Below are 17,424 nucleotides of genomic sequence, written 5' to 3' on the forward strand. Positions count from 1 at the left end.
CCCTTACATCCTTCAATAGAGTCGTGTGGGAAAGTGTCAGGCATTTCTTTTCAGAGTAACTTCTAAGGATTATGGTTTATATTTGGCTTATTATTGTTCCCACATTTCAACTTCTGAGTATAGCTGGAATATTAGAATGTGTTTGGATTTTGTGTATCTGTCTTAAATATAATCAACATAGTAACTGATATTATTCCAAAAGAAAAGGGTTAAGGAAGCTCAAAAAAAAAAACAAAAACAAAAAGAGAAGTTCCTGTCGTGGCTCAGTGGTTTAACGAATCTGACTAGGAACCCTGAGGTTGCTGGTTCAATCCCTCGCCTTGCTCAGTGGGTTAAGGATCCGGCGTTGATGTGAGCTGTGGTGTAGGTTGTAGATGCGGCTCAGATCTGGCATTGCTGTGGCTCTGGTTAGGCCTACAGCTGCAGCTCTGATTAGACCCCTAGCCTGGGAACCTCCATATGCCACGGGAGTGGCCCTAGAAATGGCAAAAAGACCCAAAAAAAGAAAGAAAGAAAAAGAAAGAAAGAAAGAAAAAATACTCTTGTGGATTTTCACAGTGGTTTTGGAAACCAGATAGCATTGTTGAGGCTTATCTGTCGAGCCTTATGTACGGGGCTGCTACAGAGGTTAGGCCAGATTATCAGCTATTTGGAACTCCTTTAGAGGAAATCAGGTCATTACCTTCAGGCAGGGTGCTAGTGTTCTGGCTACTCTCGGGGAATATGCATGGCATCTAGTAAGTTAAGCCTTTTTCTGTTAAGTAAATTCTCTTAGATATATGGTATAAATGATATCTTCTTATGTAGAAAGGTTGTCTCATACTGTTTCTCTTTTTAAATTATAGATCTATTACATATTTTTAAAAATAGATTGACCCTTAAGCAATAATTTAATTCCTGATTTGCACACTGAGGTAGAGTCTTCAGTCTAATGAGTTTTTTTTTTCTTTCAGGATCAGCCTTTACAACATCTGATAATTTGTCTCTCAGCTCCTGGGTATCATCTTCATCCAGTTTCCCTGGATTTCAGCACCCACAGTCCCTGACTGCTCTTGGCACCAGCACAGCATCCATAGCAACACCCATTCCTCACCCCATACAAGGTTCTCTGCCACCATACAGCCGACTCGGGATGCCTCTGACCCCATCAGCCATTGCCAGCTCCATGCAGGGGAGTGGCCCGACATTTCCCTCATTCCACATGCCCCGGTACCATCACTACTTTCAGCAGGGGCCCTATGCTGCTATCCAAGGACTGCGCCATTCCTCTGCTGTGATGACGCCATTTGTATGACTCTTACGAAAATAGGAGAATCCAGATCCAAAATGTGCAAATGGGTATGGGAATACAGGACAGGGTTGGGTGGGTGGGATGTGGAGTTTGGAGCAGGGGCTCTCCCAGAGACATGAGACTTATTAAAGAGGAGAGCTGGACTCACAATAAAACCTACCACTGAGGGAAGGCACCATGGACCAGGATTCATCCGTAGTTGGGGACAGCTCTTGGGTTTGAGAGAATCAGTGTGAAGTCCTTAGCCAGCCGAAGTCCTGCGACTAAGAGGATATCGGTTTACCCAAAAAGTTTAACAATACAAGGCAGATGAATCTTAAGGTGCACTATTTCTAGTGGTTAAAAATGCTGTGTCAATGCAGTAATGTAAAATGTCAAGGTGTATAGGTTTTCTTTCTACTTTCCACAGGTTAAAAGAATCTTCAAAGAGGCAATACTATGTAACATACTGACCATAATGACTAACTTAAGTCCATTTCTCCCTGTAGAAATGAGAGCCAGTAGAAAAATATTTGTAGTGCTATAGCTTAAGCATGTTTAGTTTTCCTTTGTGTTAGTTTGCTGGAGAAGGAGCTAAGATAATGCTCATGCATCCTGTTTTGCAGATGAATACATGGTAATGACTTCACAAAGTTCTTTTTGTAGTATTGAAGGGGCAGTACCTGACAAGTTCTCTTTCACAGTTTTGTCTTTCTTCCTAATACTCTTTCTTACAGTTACTTGCCATTTATGTAGGGAAAATCTTCCATATACTATTAAGAAGCAAGAGCCTCTGTATGTAACATTGTAAAACAGATTTTATTTTTCTGGACTTCAGTCTAAATACACTATTGACTTCATTCAATGAGGACCACTCTAAAGTCTCTACACACTGACATGTGAGACTTTCTTTACTTACAGCTACAATGAAAAGATAGTTGCCCTATTCTGAAAGGAATTTTTCTACCATGGGTACCAAATGTCCCTTCATTTTTACTTCAGCCCTTCTACTTTGCTCTGAATTTGCACCAGGTCAAATTCTCATTTTTAGTAAATCTGCTTCATTGTTTGATTAGCCGCTACCACTGATTGACAGGAATTTATGAATGACCATTCTAAATGCCCATATAGCCACCATTTAACCTATGGTCATGAATAGTAATGTGTCCATATATCTGATTTGCCCTTTTTTCTTATTGTGTTACATTCAGTGACTCTACCATTTTTCTAGGTCCATAATATGAAATTGCATGTTAACTCAATGCACCCTGACTAAAACATTGGCAGTGCTTATAAGCAAACCTAAAGCATTTATCCACTTTATTTTCAACTCCTGCTATCTTCTTAAGCCTTCTTTAAATATTTATAATAGTAATTAACTATATCATAGTTATATATAATATCTGTATTATTTTTCAGCCATATATATCTAAGCATTTACAATCAGGGTAAAACATTTGGCATATGCAACAGTTCATTTCCCTAACAGAGATTTAAAGAAGTTTACTGTCCTTCAACTTTAGACAAAATACATTCTAGCCATAGGATTTAACCTGTCTTCTTCAAAGAGTCCCCCAATACTCTTAATTTTTACACAATATTCATTCTACTTTGCTCTGACTATAAAAGTACTGAATCTGTCCAAAGAAGAAATCTTGCTGCTGAGAGCAGAGCTGTATTTGGAAGTAAATGTAATATACTTATCACATCAGACTCAAGTGAAATTTTATTTGGTCATTTTAATGTTAGGATTTTCCATATCAAATGCCTTCTTGGGCATTTCCAGCATATGAAATAAGGTATACTGGCATAGCCTGTCTACCCAATGCCATTGTTGGACTTGCAATTGGTTCTCTCCACTGTATTCCAAAATTTAGTTATGGAAAAGCACAGCCGTGTTAACTAAATATCTCATAGTCCTATGGCAGACACTGCGAGGCTTATTTCTAACTTCTTGCATGTTACACTGTAGTAGCCAACAGGTAGTTTGTTTTCAAACACAGCACAGATATGCATTTCTTTTACCAAAAAAAAAAAAAAAAAAGCAGTTAGGCATAATGTTTAAATATCCATAGAGCTTAGAAAAGGGATTTAATATTTAATAGTTGGCCTTTTGTCAGTGCTTTTAATACAGAGAACTTCTGCTTAAAGCAGGAATAACAAAAGTAAATACTATTTTTCATGATGCTACTTATTATTACCGTTATAAATTACTTGTCTATCAAAGTGAATCCATAGCTGAATTTTCTTTTCAATGAGAATGCAAGGATCATTTTCAGACTATTTTGACATTTTTCCTGATTGGTGTACATTTTTGTTAAATATGGTTTTAGAACAGTATTTCCTGACTTCATAACTTTATTTTATAATCAATATAAGACTAAAAATAAGTAGTGTGCTTAGACAAAAACAAAGACAGCCATTAAAGTATGCTCCCAGAAAATCACACCTGAAATTCTAAATTGGATACATTTTCAACATATTTGGTATCATTTGAACAAGAAAGAAGCCGAAGTCCAATAGCGCTTAACCCGATCAGTCAATCTAGTCATGGGATCCAGGGATAGGTATCTGCCCTACCAGGGTCTTTCTGAACTATTCTGCTTGTTGATTATAATTTAATTCCTTTTATATTTAAGATTTAAAACTCAAAAGTCTTTTTTACCAAAGGCAAACGCAAGAACTAGATACTTAGTGAGAAAGCCAAATGAATGATAAAGGGCATGAGTTATAGTATTTTTGAAATAAATTCAGGGTTCCCCCCAGGTATATAACAGTATCGAAAAGCTTGGCTACTGCGTAGTGCTGCTAAAAAGTAGCCCTGCCAGAATGGCTTTATCTAACCCCAAAGAATTAATTCATGACTTAGTTATGACTTGTTTTAAAAACACTTATCAATAATTCTGAATAAGCTCATTTATTTCTTTGATTTATTAAATCTTCCCCCCTCCCCTCCTCTGTCCACCCTTGAAAGTATAAACATATACAGCTTGTATCTAACATATCACAAATTATTAGGTGACAAGGTCTACATTAATGAATTTATATTGCATCGCTGGTCCTTTTGCATTCAGAACAGTGATATGTTGTCTGAAAGGCCTACCACCATTTCTAGGTGGAGGGCACAGAGGAGGCATTACTAAGAAGATTCCTGATGATGATTTATCATCACACTGTGTAGGAGTCACACTGACTTGGGAATTCCAAAATCCCCTTTGCCCACTGTTATCCACAGCTCTGTCACTGCACTTCTCCAGCCACAATATCTCCACCCCAGGGGGAAAAAAGGAAACCTCTAAAAACCCAAGAAATAACTATTCCTAAGAAGCAAAGGATCCTCATCCCATACTGCCTACGAATTTTTTACAGAGATATTAGGATATTTATCCCAATTCTGAATTTCACATTAGCTGTTCAGGCTGTCCTGCTTATATTTAAGCTGCATTTTATTGAGAAAAATGTGCTCTAAGTAAATGGAGTGACTTTACCAGCCCATTGAAAACATAGTCAAACTCAAGCCGTGACTCAGTAGCTAAAGTTAAAAAAATGTAGTTATATAATATGTAAGATCAAATATGGCAAGAAAAGCAGTTTTTTTACCCAATCTTCTATTTTATAAGTAAGGAAAACTGTTTTCATTATTAAATGTGTGTGGAATTGATCATTGTTACAAACAAAACAATGTTATATTCTAAAATCTAGATGGACAAAAATAAACAAAGCACTGGACAGAAAAGATTTTTAGCTGGCTCCTTTAGAAAGTCAGACTGGGTATAGAATAAATTTAAAAATTTTTTATATTATTTCAGAATGTAAGGGTCTTATGTAAACAAAGGGAAGGTTAAAAACTCTTCTAAAATTTTAGAAAATCATAACATCCTTTCTTTACTATTATATCAGGCCAGTTATAAAATATTTCAATATTTAGCTTTCTTCAGCATGCTTAAATAGGCAAAGGCTCATTTATAAATATTTGATAGGCAGATAATCCATAAGTATTTTCTGACCCTTATTTCCGTGTGCCTCCCCTTGGATAATTCTAATCCCCTCCCTGATAATAAGAAAATAAAAACATTTTGGTGAAATAGTACATTTGGACAAAAAATACAATTTGTTGTATTTTACTTCTGGTACATTAAAATACTGTATTTAGTTGTTTTTCTTAGTGTCGGAAACCTAAAAGAAGGTCTTTTATTTCCTAAAGGATAAAATTGGATATAGCCTCTTTAGTAGACTCTATCACAGTTCTCTTGTTTGCTGTGTTCATTTGCTTAATGAATTGCGTGAGAACAGTCACTGTAATGAAGTGTGTGTGTTGGGGGTGGGGGGAAGGGCATGGGAAATGTTTTATGAGAAAAGAAGTTATAAGCCTAATACTATGAAGTAACATCTAATGAAGTTCTTTTTAAGTGCAATATATTTATTTCTGCTAGAAATGTATTATCAACATTATGTAATATTTGAAGCATTACATGTTATTTGTAAACAGCTTAAAATTATATATTACCCAAAACTGTACAGAAGTACGAATGTGTGGATATTAATTTCTTTCATTAAAAATGGCGTGTTTTGATATGTATGTACACATTTACACCTTTCATTATCTCACACACTTTGTTTGTGACTTTTGGTACCTGTTCCTTCATCTGAAAAAAAAAAAAAAGAAGAGGGATTATGTAAGACCAGGGGTCACAACTGGCCACTCCCAGGCCACGCATAGCCCACTGGAGTACCACACAGGGTTTTGGTTTTGTCTTTAATTGTATTTGAAAGTTTTTTGAGAAGACACTGCTTGCATGCTGCCACCAGTTCCCATTTTCCTATACCCAGTCCCCTTCACTCATGTGTTCTACTTGATGAATCCTTAGCACTGCAGGTCTTTGCACCTCTCTGTACTGAATGATACTGAAAACTCCATAAAGCTGAAAGAACTCCTACCTCTCACTCCAGTCACGGTCTCTTAAATGTGCTGTAATGATACTACACAAAGAAGGCTGACAGAAAATAAGATCAGCCAAATTCAAAGTCTTAATCCTTCTTCCATATAACAGTCCTTCCAAATACTTGACGTTATCAAACCTTCTGCTTTCAGAATTCTGCTCTGTTATCCTTAATATTTTCTGAGTGCCCAACACCAACCTTTTAAAAAATTCCAAGTAAAGGTTGAAAGAATAGTATAAAGGAACTCTGTATACTCCTTATAGAGATTCACCAATTGATAACATTCTGACTCATTTATCATTTCCATTCATGCTGAGCAGTGCATGCATATACACACACATGCAAATGGTTTTTCAGAACATCTGAAAGCAAGCCTCACATATCATGCCTCATTACTCCTAAGTAATTCAAAGTATACTTCCTAAAATCAAGAAGATTCCATTACACATCTACAGTGGGTTAGCAGGTTCAGGAAATTTAACAATGGTACAATACTGTGATCTACCATCTGTACTCTAATTTTGTCAATGGCCCAGTGACATCCATTGTAGCATGTGTTTTTCCTCAGTGAAAAGGATTAGATCCATTCAGAAGCACATATTTCATTTAACCGTTTTTTTTTTTTTATTCTGTAATCTGGTACCTATAATTATTTAGCCTTTCTTTGTTTTCATAGCAAAAGAATTCCTATTTCTCAGTGGCTTATAATTTATTACTATCGTTGGTATTTTTACGCTCATGTCATCCCAGATTTAGTCACTGGAAGCCCCTTAAATTGGCTCCTGTGTCCCCTTGACATGCCCCAATCTACAACTTTTTTTTTTCTTAAAGAACGTCTTCAATTTCTGGCATTACATGTTGTTCTAGGCCCATCTTGCACCTTTCCTGCCTCAGCCCTGGAATTAACAGTTTCTACCAGAAGCTCAGATTCCTTTTCGCTGGGGACTTGCATTAGTAACCAATATCTGAGTGCCAGAGGTGCTTACTGGGGTATGTTTCTAGGTCTTTTCAGCTGAAAGAATTAGGAATACATCTATGTATGTAAGTATACACACTCATGTATGTACCTGTGTGAGTGTGCATATAAAACTTATTAGAAACCATGAGTTTATATTGACATCTCCAATTCCAGTGTACTCCCACAGGGTCCTTTTCTCCCATGCTTTTCCCCATTCCATGTCTGTATTTGTCTTCTTCCACAGTGAGAACCCTGGCTTCCAACACATCAACATATTTATTTACTCAGTGCTACTATACACCACAAACAATTTCATATTGCTTATTTCATATAACTACAATAAATCTTTCAGAAAGAGTTCAGGATTTGTTTGCAGTTGTTCCCCACCCCTCTACCTCCCACTCAACTAAGGGTATAAGTCAAATGACCTGGATTTAGCAGTTACTTAGTTTTTTTACTCCTATATTGGTATGTTCTGTATTTGCAATACAACTGCTTTCATTTGTTCAGTTTGCTTAAACTTTTAACAGGTTATATATATTTCCAACAAAAAAACTCACAGAACTAATAAATAGTTACAACAAGGTCATAGGATACAAGGTTAATTAAAAATAGTTACTTTCTTACAAAACAGTAATGAACAACTGGAATTTGAATTAAAAGTGCAACATCATCTATATCGGGATTGAAAAATTAGAGAAGAAATACATGGGGTAAATATAATGATATTATGTACAAGATCTACATGAAGAAAACTACAAAACTCTGAGGAAAAAAATCAAAGATCTAAATAAACAGAGTTGGCATGATAGGTAGACTCAATAGCAACAACCATTTTGATTTACAGATTCAACACAATCCCAATTAATATCCCAATAAGTTTTGTGGCTGTCAACAAACTGATCCTAAAGTCTGCAAAACAGAAAGTAGCTCAACAAAACGCAATAGAGAACTCCCCCCATATAATCCCATATTAACACAGTCAACTGATATTTGACAAAAGAACAAAAGTAATTCGGTGGGAGAAAGTATATAGTCTTTTGCAAAATAATTGTATGCCAGAACAACTGAATACCCACATGAAAAATAATGGATCTAGATATAGACGGCGCACCTTTGACAAAAATTAACCCTAAATGGATCAGAGACCTAAATGTACAATGCAAAGCTATAAAACTCCTAGAAGATAACAGGAGAAAAGCTAGGTAACACTGGCTTTTTAAGGTACAACATCAAAAGCACAATCCATTAAAGAAAAAGTTAATATAATGGACTATATTAAAAATTTTTTTAAAAATCTGTTCTATGAAAGACACTATTAAGAGAATGAAAGGATTGGCCACAACTGGAAGAATATATTCGAAAAACACCTATATGATAATGTATTCAAATACACAAAGACACAATAAGACTCATCAATCAGAAAACAATCCCGTTTTTTAATAGGAAAAAGATCTATCTGAACAAACTGCATATCACAACATATATGAATATGGCAAATAAATATTTGAAAAGATATTCAACGTTATATATCAGTTGGGAAATGCAAACTAAAACAACGAGATACTATTACATATATCTTAGAATGGCCACAATTCAAACACTGACAATATCAAATGCTAACAAGGATAAAGAGCAACAGAAACTCTCACTTATTGCTGGTGAGAGTACAAAATGGTACAGTCACTCTGCATGGCATTCTGGAAAAGACAAAATTATGGAGACAATAAAAAGATCAAAGGTTTCCAGGGGTTTGGGAAGAGAAAGGAAGGGATGAATAGAGGGAACACATAGGCTTTTTAGGGCAGTGAAAAAATTCTGTATCTTATTAGAATGGTAGATACATGGCATGATGCAATTGTCAAAACCCCAATAACTGAGCCATATGTAAACTACAGTTACATTAATTGATAATAATGTATCATCCTTAATTCATCAATTATAACAAATATAGCACAATAATTTAAAATGTTAATAACAGGAGAAAGTGTGTTGAACAGCGGTGAGGAGAAAGGGATATATGGGAAGTAATTCACCTACAGGGTGACCAGCGCAAGAACATATGCCAGTTCCTTGTAGAGATTGGACTAGCTAAGGACGACCAGCTGAAGGTTCATGGGTTTTAAGTGCTTTTGGCTCACTGAAGCTTAAGTGAGGATTTCCTTGCAGTGAGTAGAATTTCCCTTCTGTCCCTTGTCACAAGTTTAAATAAAAACCTCACAGCTTGTATAATGTAACCATTTGGGGTCTGCTTTTAACTTGGACTAGTGTAACTCCTTCATGCAATAAACTGAAAAGAGGCATGCTGTCTAGTCTTGAAGTCCCTCATTTAAACAGAGATCAAGCAGTAGGGACCTGGCAATGTGCCGCCTGAAACAAAGCAATAAGGTGATGTTTCAGCCAAGTCCAGAGCCCCAAGATCACAGATGGCTATGTCTGGCCAGAAGCTCCTCAGCGATCCCTTTCCAGAGTTTCCTGCCCTAAGAGAATGTCACCACCTGAACAGCCCTCGGTGAAGCTGAGTGGAGGATGGGGTAAGGCAGCTGTATTGCTAAAGGGAGCCTGTGGCCATCAGGAAAAGATCCCCTGGAGTCTCCAACATGACCAGGTGGGCAGAACTTAGAGCAGAAGGGATAGGGCATCTGGCTTGCTGCCAAAGTCTTTTTGACCAGACATATCCTAGTTAATCGATGTCCAAATAGAATATGAGGCCAACCTACTATCAGTTAAACTTTTGACAAGGGAACAAGTTACAAACCGACCTATCAGTTCATGTAGCTGTAGAGCTTGCAACTTACTAGCAACAGCTGCCCAATGCCATGTGAGGTAACAAACTGGTTTTTGGTGGTTTTTTTCCCCCTTCAGTTTTAATGTTATGTAATGTATTTAAACTCTTATTTAAATAAAACTTGTTTTTAGAGAAAAAAAAAATGAAATGTCCAGCATAGGGATATTCAGAGAGACAGAAAGCAGATTATAAGGGGCTGGAGAGAAGGAGGGATAGGAGTGACTGCTAATGGGTACTGGCTTTCTTTGGGGGGTAGTGAAAATGTGGAATTAGATAGTGGCGATGGTTCCACAACACCTGAATATACTAATGTCACTAAATCCTACATTTAAAAGAATATATTTTATGGTATGTGAATTATATCTCACTAAAGCCGTTACTTGAAAACATAAAAAAGCTATCCAGAAAATATTTTATTTTCCATTTTTTAGGGCCCAACTTGTCAACTTTGAGAAGTCCCAGGGAAGTAAATCTTGAGTATGTATGAGTTAAGAGTGAGCAGTCTAGAATCTTCTCCCTGACTCAAAGTTCTTTTTTATCTGTAAAGAGAAGATAACACTGCCTATTAAATAGCATTGTATGATTTTAGGCTCTCAATTTGAACTGGTTTATTTTTATCCCCTCCCTTTTTTCCCCAGGAAGAATCATACCTGGTTCTTTGGACTCCTTGAAAAAGAAAAAAAGGACATAAATAATCCCTTGCCCATCTTGCTACCTTTTACAAAACATTTACTAAACACTATCTTACTTAATCTTTGCAGCAACTCTATGAGGTAGGCGCTATTATTATTTCCACCTGAGGTATGAGAAAATTGAGGCTTAGAGAAATTAAATGTTCAGAGAACTAGAGTGTATGAGATAGCCAGGATTCAAATCCTATCTGTACTCATAACTAAGACACTGTGCTGACCCCTATAACAAACATTTCTAGATTTTAAGAAAACATATTTAAGGTCTACAATGTCTTCACTGAATCCAGATATACAACCTTAATTAAGAAACATAAAAGCAGAGCTCAACACTTTCTCTCCTAATGAATTTTAGATTGATCCTCACTGGTAAGAGAGTGTCTCAAGAAGAGTCTCAGATTGTAGCAAAGACAAAAAGGAATTTTACTTTTTAAGGACAGGTCACTACCTCTGTGAAAGCAGGGCTCTGCTGCCCAAAGCTAGAGCCTAGATGTCTTCACATAAACATGTTACTTATCTAGGGGAGGCTTCCCCTTCCCTTTATGCTCTAGTGGACATTTAGGCTGCTAAAGGATAGACGTAAACAGAGAATAGAAACAATGAAGCCCCACTGTACTTAAGAGACTGGACAGCAAGTAGAATCAGGGAAGAACCTTAAGAATGAGATCAGGAATAAGGTGGAAACCAGGTTGGGGCTGGGCTGATTAGGTAGTGACAGATAGGCCCAGTTCGAGTTGGCAGTGAAAGGTATAGCAACTGAAGGACAGGATGGAGGTCAAATTGTGGAGTAGACTACAGAGAGTAAGATCAACAGGGTGGAATCAGAATACACAGCTGGAGACAGATGAGGAGAGAAGTGAAGCACTGTTAAGAAGGGAGTTTAGTTCAGGGAACTGAATGACTCAATAGGTGCATTTTTCCAGCTACCTGAGTATATGCTCAAATACCAACTAGAATCAAATAAGTTTAAAAGACCTTAAAAGGGCCACGTAGTCTGAAGTCTTTATTTCACAGTTGAGGAAATTAGAGTTAAAGAAGTAAATTGCCGAAAACATACTGACTCATACTCTGCTGTAGACTGTCTTTCTTTCTTTTTGCTTTCTTTCTTTTTTTCTTTTTTGGTCTTTTTGTCTCTTCCGGGGCCGCACCTGTGGCATATGGAGGTTCCCAGGCTAGGGGTCTAATTAGAGCTATAGCCGTCAGCCTACCCCAGAGCCACAGCAATGCCAGATCCGAGCCATGTCTGCGACCTACACCACAGCTCACCGCAACGCCAGATCCTTAACCCCCTGAGCAAGGCCAGGGATTCACATGGTTGCTAGTCAGATTCAATAACCACTGAGCCACTATAGGAACTCCTGCTGTAGTATTTCTTGATCACTGTGTCATGATCAAAGTTAAATCTAAAAGAGCAAACAGGTGCCTTATGTATCATTTCTGGTTTTGCTATATTTTGCATTTAACCTACCTGTACGTATACAATAGTTCATTCTTTAATATATCCTAAGACTTTTTTTTTTTGTCTTTTGTCTTTTTTGTTGTTGTTGTTGTTGTTGCTATTTCTTGGGCCGCTCCCACGGCATATGGAGGTTCCCAGGCTAGGGGTCGATTCAGAGCTGTAGCCACCGGCCCACGCCAGAGCCACAGCAACGCGGGATCCGAGCCGCGTCTGCAACCTACACCACAGCTCAAGGCAACGCCGGATCGTTAACCCACTGAGCAAGGGCAGGGACCGAACCCGCAACCTCATGGTTCCTAGTCGGATTCCTTAACCACTGCACCACGACGGGAACTCCTATCCTAAGACTTTTGCTTATTTATATTGAATGTAGTAATCCTTGTATTAGTTAATTTGGCAGTAAATTTTTAAAAATCTCATTACATTGGAGTTTGTACATGGAACTATCGTCATTGGGTTCATGGAAAAATGATTTTGGGTTATGGTGTACATGTATTTGGTTGTGTATATATTCGTTAAGCCCTTTAAAAATTATGCCACGGGAGCGGCCCAGGAAATGTCAAAAAGACAAAAAAAAAAAAAATTACTGAGTACCCTTCTCCTCCAATCAGTGTGCTAAATTATGCAACTGGGCAGTGTACCAATGTAGGAGGGAGGTAAAGGAATTCTCCCAATTAATGGATTACCTCCCTTCCTTTGAATGAAACATGCCTATATAAGGCTATTCAAGTTAAAGGCACATCATTTCATCTTATATAGGTCTGGGGAACTAAATGAATATGGTGGCTGAGAGAGCTCCAATTTTTAAAGGAGAAATGGATCATCATAGATACCAAAAGTAGACTAGAACTCCTAGTAATTCCAACTAACTACAGATACTTTTTATTCTGTGGATAAAAAAGGCATTATGCAAAGCATCACATACAGATGAATTTATATTTAGGCTGAATGCTTCACTGCAACTTGGTGACTTTCCATTTTCTTGTATGAAAAAGCACCTACACCCAAGTGGAATTTAAATAGGCTCTATAAAGTAACTCAATAGGAGCAAATGCACTATTTAAAAATGATTCAACCAAATATATGTAATGGTTTTACACTGAAGCAGTCATTTTATAAAATACACAAATGCAAAGACATTACTTTTAGTTGAAGCAACTTACTGAAGAAGAATTTGAAAGGATCTTTTAACATATAAAACAGACCAATTAGAAAGTAAACAGCCACCAAGAAGCCTATATCTATGGTTATCCTATTTTTGAGACAAAAATAAAAATGCATGAATAAACAGAATTTTTTTTCATCTTTGTTAATTTATAGGAAGTCTTACAAAAGTTCAAAAAATTAATCCATTTGGTTCATCTCCTTTTTTTTTTTTTTTGTCTTTTCTAGGGCCCCGCCTGTGGCATATGGAGTTCCCAGGCTAGGGGTCTAATCGGAGCTGTAGCCACCGGCCTACACCAGGGCCACAGCAACGCCAGATCGGAGCCAAGTCTGCAATCTACACCACAGCTCACGGCAACGCCAGATCCTTAACCCACTGAGCAAGGCCAGGGATCAAACCCGCAACCTCATGATTCCTAGTCGGATTCGTTAACCACTGCACCACGATGGGAACTCCTGGTTCATCTTTTTAAAACTTCTTAATTGAAATAAATAAAATTACTTCATTAAAATGCTCTGAAAAATCTTGGATATGTGGATCAATTATAGATAGCATAAGTATGAGATAAGATTTTTGTTACCATCTTTGGGACTAACTAATACGACAGACTAGAGATAAACACATTGATGCCAATTCCAACTCCTTATACTATAAAAGGGAAAAAAAGTAGTTTAATGTATGAGAAACTGTGAAAGAGCACAAATAAAATCCAATCTTCTATGCAGATTATCAATTAAAGTGAAATTAGTAATTTAAATTATCAACTTATAAGTGGAAAATTTAACACGTTCAAAATGATTTTCACTGAATTTCCTCTATCTTTCCTGATCCATCTATCCAGGCTAGATATAGATATAATTCAGCTATCCACTTAAATTTATATCTGTGTATTTGTGCAAAATTAAAACATTTAAATTTGATTAAAAGGTATTTGAATCAATGAGAATAAAGTTATTATTTGGAAAAGCAAACACTGGCCATGATGAATATCTTAATTATTTTAATATACGAAATATGCAGTGTAATTATTTTTATGGAAAAATCACATTTTTGAGTTTCCTACATTTCATATTTAGTTAACTGATTTATTACAACAGTGATCTTTTTGAAAGTGAACTTAAAAACTAATTTTTAAAATTCTGATTTACAAGTCATTACTGCCATCTGCTGGTGAGATAGTTTCACTGCATTTTAGGGTAAAATTAATTGTTTTCCCCTCCCCTTACAGCATGGGGATCAAGTTATTCTTACATGTATACATTTTTTCCCCCACCCTTTGTTCTGTTGCAATATGAATATCTAGACATAGTTCTCAACGCTACTCACTAAAAGAAAGTAAAGACAAGTTTTAGATATAGATGACTGGAAAATCTCTATGTAAGAGAAATAACCTGTAAATTGTAAGTTATTATCATTTCAAGGAGGAAAAGATAATTCAAGAATATACTGCATTATATCAAATTATAATGCACTATTTTAACTGTCAGTTCACCATAAAATAAGTATCAGGTATACCATTTGTCATTAATAGGCATGAAGCTAAAATATGACTGAAATAACTTCAAAATAACTAGCTCAAAATAAGTGAATAACTGTTATATAAGTTATAAAAGATGACGACATGTCATGATTCTATTCAACTGAGTAAAACTAAGTGCCATGTTTTCTCCCACATATACACAATCTATTCTCTCCTTACTGAGAGAAAGTATAACTCTTTAGGCAACTGTCTCTGAGTTTTTTTAGTTAACTAGTGAAACTAGAACTCATATTACTGTTTAATAATAGAACAAACATATAAGTTAATGACAAAAATCCAGATGAGCAAAATATTAATTGGAAGTAATGTCATCAGTATACTCTGAATATGGTCACTCTAAGAGCAGGAGGATACAGTAGCCATTTTTTAATTAAGCATGTACTCTTTTGGATGATTTACTATATTTTAGGTGCTTCAGCATTCTTCAGATAAGGGGATAAATATTAAAGTGGCTAAGTTACTAGCTAAAAGTCACACATTGCTAATCTTCTATATACGAGTCCTCTGCAAAAGATTTAGAATGGAGCATGGAACGTAGTTAACTCTATGTGTTTACATCTGAATCATATCTACCCTGCTTCTTTTACATTTAATATTACATCATGAGTATTTTTCCATATTGTTAAAAAAATTATTCAAAGTGACTTTAGTCGATTTAGGAATGATTCACCATTAACCAGTGTTCTGTAACTTATTGTTTGACATGGAGGTTATTTCTAATTTTCACTTATATAAATAACAGTACAATGAACATTATAAAAATTATTTTTTAAATGACAAAAACAACCAGATTTGTACTTTCAAGGGCTAGACCAAGGGTAAGAATATGCTTTATTCTTTTAGGACATGGCATGATCCAAAAGACAACTGGGAACTCCAAGGAACAAACTAATTCACCAAAAAGGGAGACAGGCTGGCAAACAGATTGTAGACAGTAAAATCAAAATCAGAAAGTTCAGTTCTGAAAATGACATCCGACCAACATTCCAGTAGTAGCCACTCCTTACTTCCTACAAAAACACCCACCCCTAATGGAGAACAAAGACATTAAACTTACAAATCATTTAAATAAATAATGTATTAACAAGGACCCTGAGATTATCTTTTAAAATACTCAATAAGATATAGCTTAAAATGAACACATCTATTAAAAATCACAGAGTTGAAGGATAAACAGATTAATTGGGAAAACACTGATTTTTAGCAAAACCTCAGATGGTTATATTAATTTCAGCTAAAACTAAGGTGCAGAATTCAGCTGACTTGAAGTGTCTATTGGAAAATTTAAATTTCCCAAATTGATACCAGAGTAGTAGACAAATGTAAATATACCAACAATAATGAAGGAAAGTAAAAGATTAAGAAAAATTAAGAACTAGATGTTCTACTACAGACAAAAATGTGTCAATCCAATTCATTTTATGAGTCTAATATAATTTATAATCCCCTTTTATTAAAGGGTAACATAATTATAGCACTCCATTTGCTGTTCCAATAATATATTAAAATACTCATATAAAAATAAGGAATTTTTTGAGTTTGCATATTTATTCAATATATTCTTTATCGATCACCCATAAATACCTTGTATTTTAAACTCATATATGAACGATTTATTAACTCTTAAAACTAGTAAGTCACTACATCCTTGATCTGCGGTTTCCGAATTCAAAGTTACTGTACGAGTTACATGAGAAAACATTTTAAGCACCAAACACAAAGAAATGCTCCTTAAAAAACCACCAAATTGATAACAGCACTTACTGAATTTAAATAAGTGAGAGGATGAATAATCCTGTCAGTAACTGCTTTAGACCTTGAGAGTAGGGAAATCAATGTGGGCTGGAGAAACCGGCTGGGCATTAGAAGGTGACAGGACTGAGATGGGCGGGGAGAAATGAACGAAAAAGCCACCCGTGAGTTTTCTGCACGAGTAAAGTATTGGCTATGGAGTCTCACTGCGGACCTTGCTAGGAGTGACTGGAAAGGAAGATCTGTGCCTGGGGGCCTGGAACAACAAAGTTGAAAAGGCAGCCTGGGGCAGATTATTGAAGGTATCCATCAGCAAGCCAGAGAGTTTACGTTTTGTCTGCGGGCTAATGGCAGTCATGAGCATTTCGGAGTGGTGGCATCGGGAAAATGAGCCTGATCGGAGAGCCTCAGCTCAGCCAGGGGAGAAAGGGCTTAGGGAGTTCCAGCCATCGAACAGCAGATAGGACATGAAGTGTGGGCTCCTGCGCCATGGCCTGGAGCAGAGCACAAGAAAAATGCCAGGGGCCCCTGTCCACCTTCGCCAGCAGCTGTGGCATCATGTATGTCTGTGCAGTGACTGTGGGGCTAGGAGCTCCCCTCTCCTGTGGTCCTGGGTGGTTCCTCGTTCGAAAGGTCCGGGGCACAACTCCCCGCTCAGTCGCTGAGGAATTCTGAGCAACCGTGTTTGGGACACTTAATTTTCCTTCAAAAATGGACGAGTAAGCACTGTGCTCAACGGGACATCACCGGCCTCGGGTCAACCTGAGGCTCTGGGGTTAGACTCACCGGGCTCTGCCAACTGCTGCATGCAGCCTTGGGCCATCACCTCAGCGTCAAAGGCGGATTCTGAACGCCCAAGGCC

At 36.8% G+C, this 17,424-nt stretch overlaps 1 protein-coding gene across 1 annotated transcript in view; it reads left to right on the forward strand.

The window, feature by feature from the left end:
* The window catches only part of TBX20 (T-box transcription factor 20), a 46,314-nt gene extending 40,518 nt beyond the window's left edge, over positions 1–5,796 (forward strand). The window contains exon 8 of the mRNA XM_047763744.1: positions 954–5,796. Within this exon, the coding sequence (XP_047619700.1) occupies positions 954–1,294 (341 nt within the window). The 3' untranslated portion in view covers positions 1,295–5,796. The remainder of the gene's footprint in view (positions 1–953) is intronic.
* Positions 5,797–17,424: the final 11,628 nt, after the last annotated feature.

The sequence above is a fragment of the Phacochoerus africanus genome, chromosome 16 (genome assembly GCF_016906955.1).
Source record: "Phacochoerus africanus isolate WHEZ1 chromosome 16, ROS_Pafr_v1, whole genome shotgun sequence".
NCBI lineage: Eukaryota > Metazoa > Chordata > Mammalia > Artiodactyla > Suidae > Phacochoerus > Phacochoerus africanus.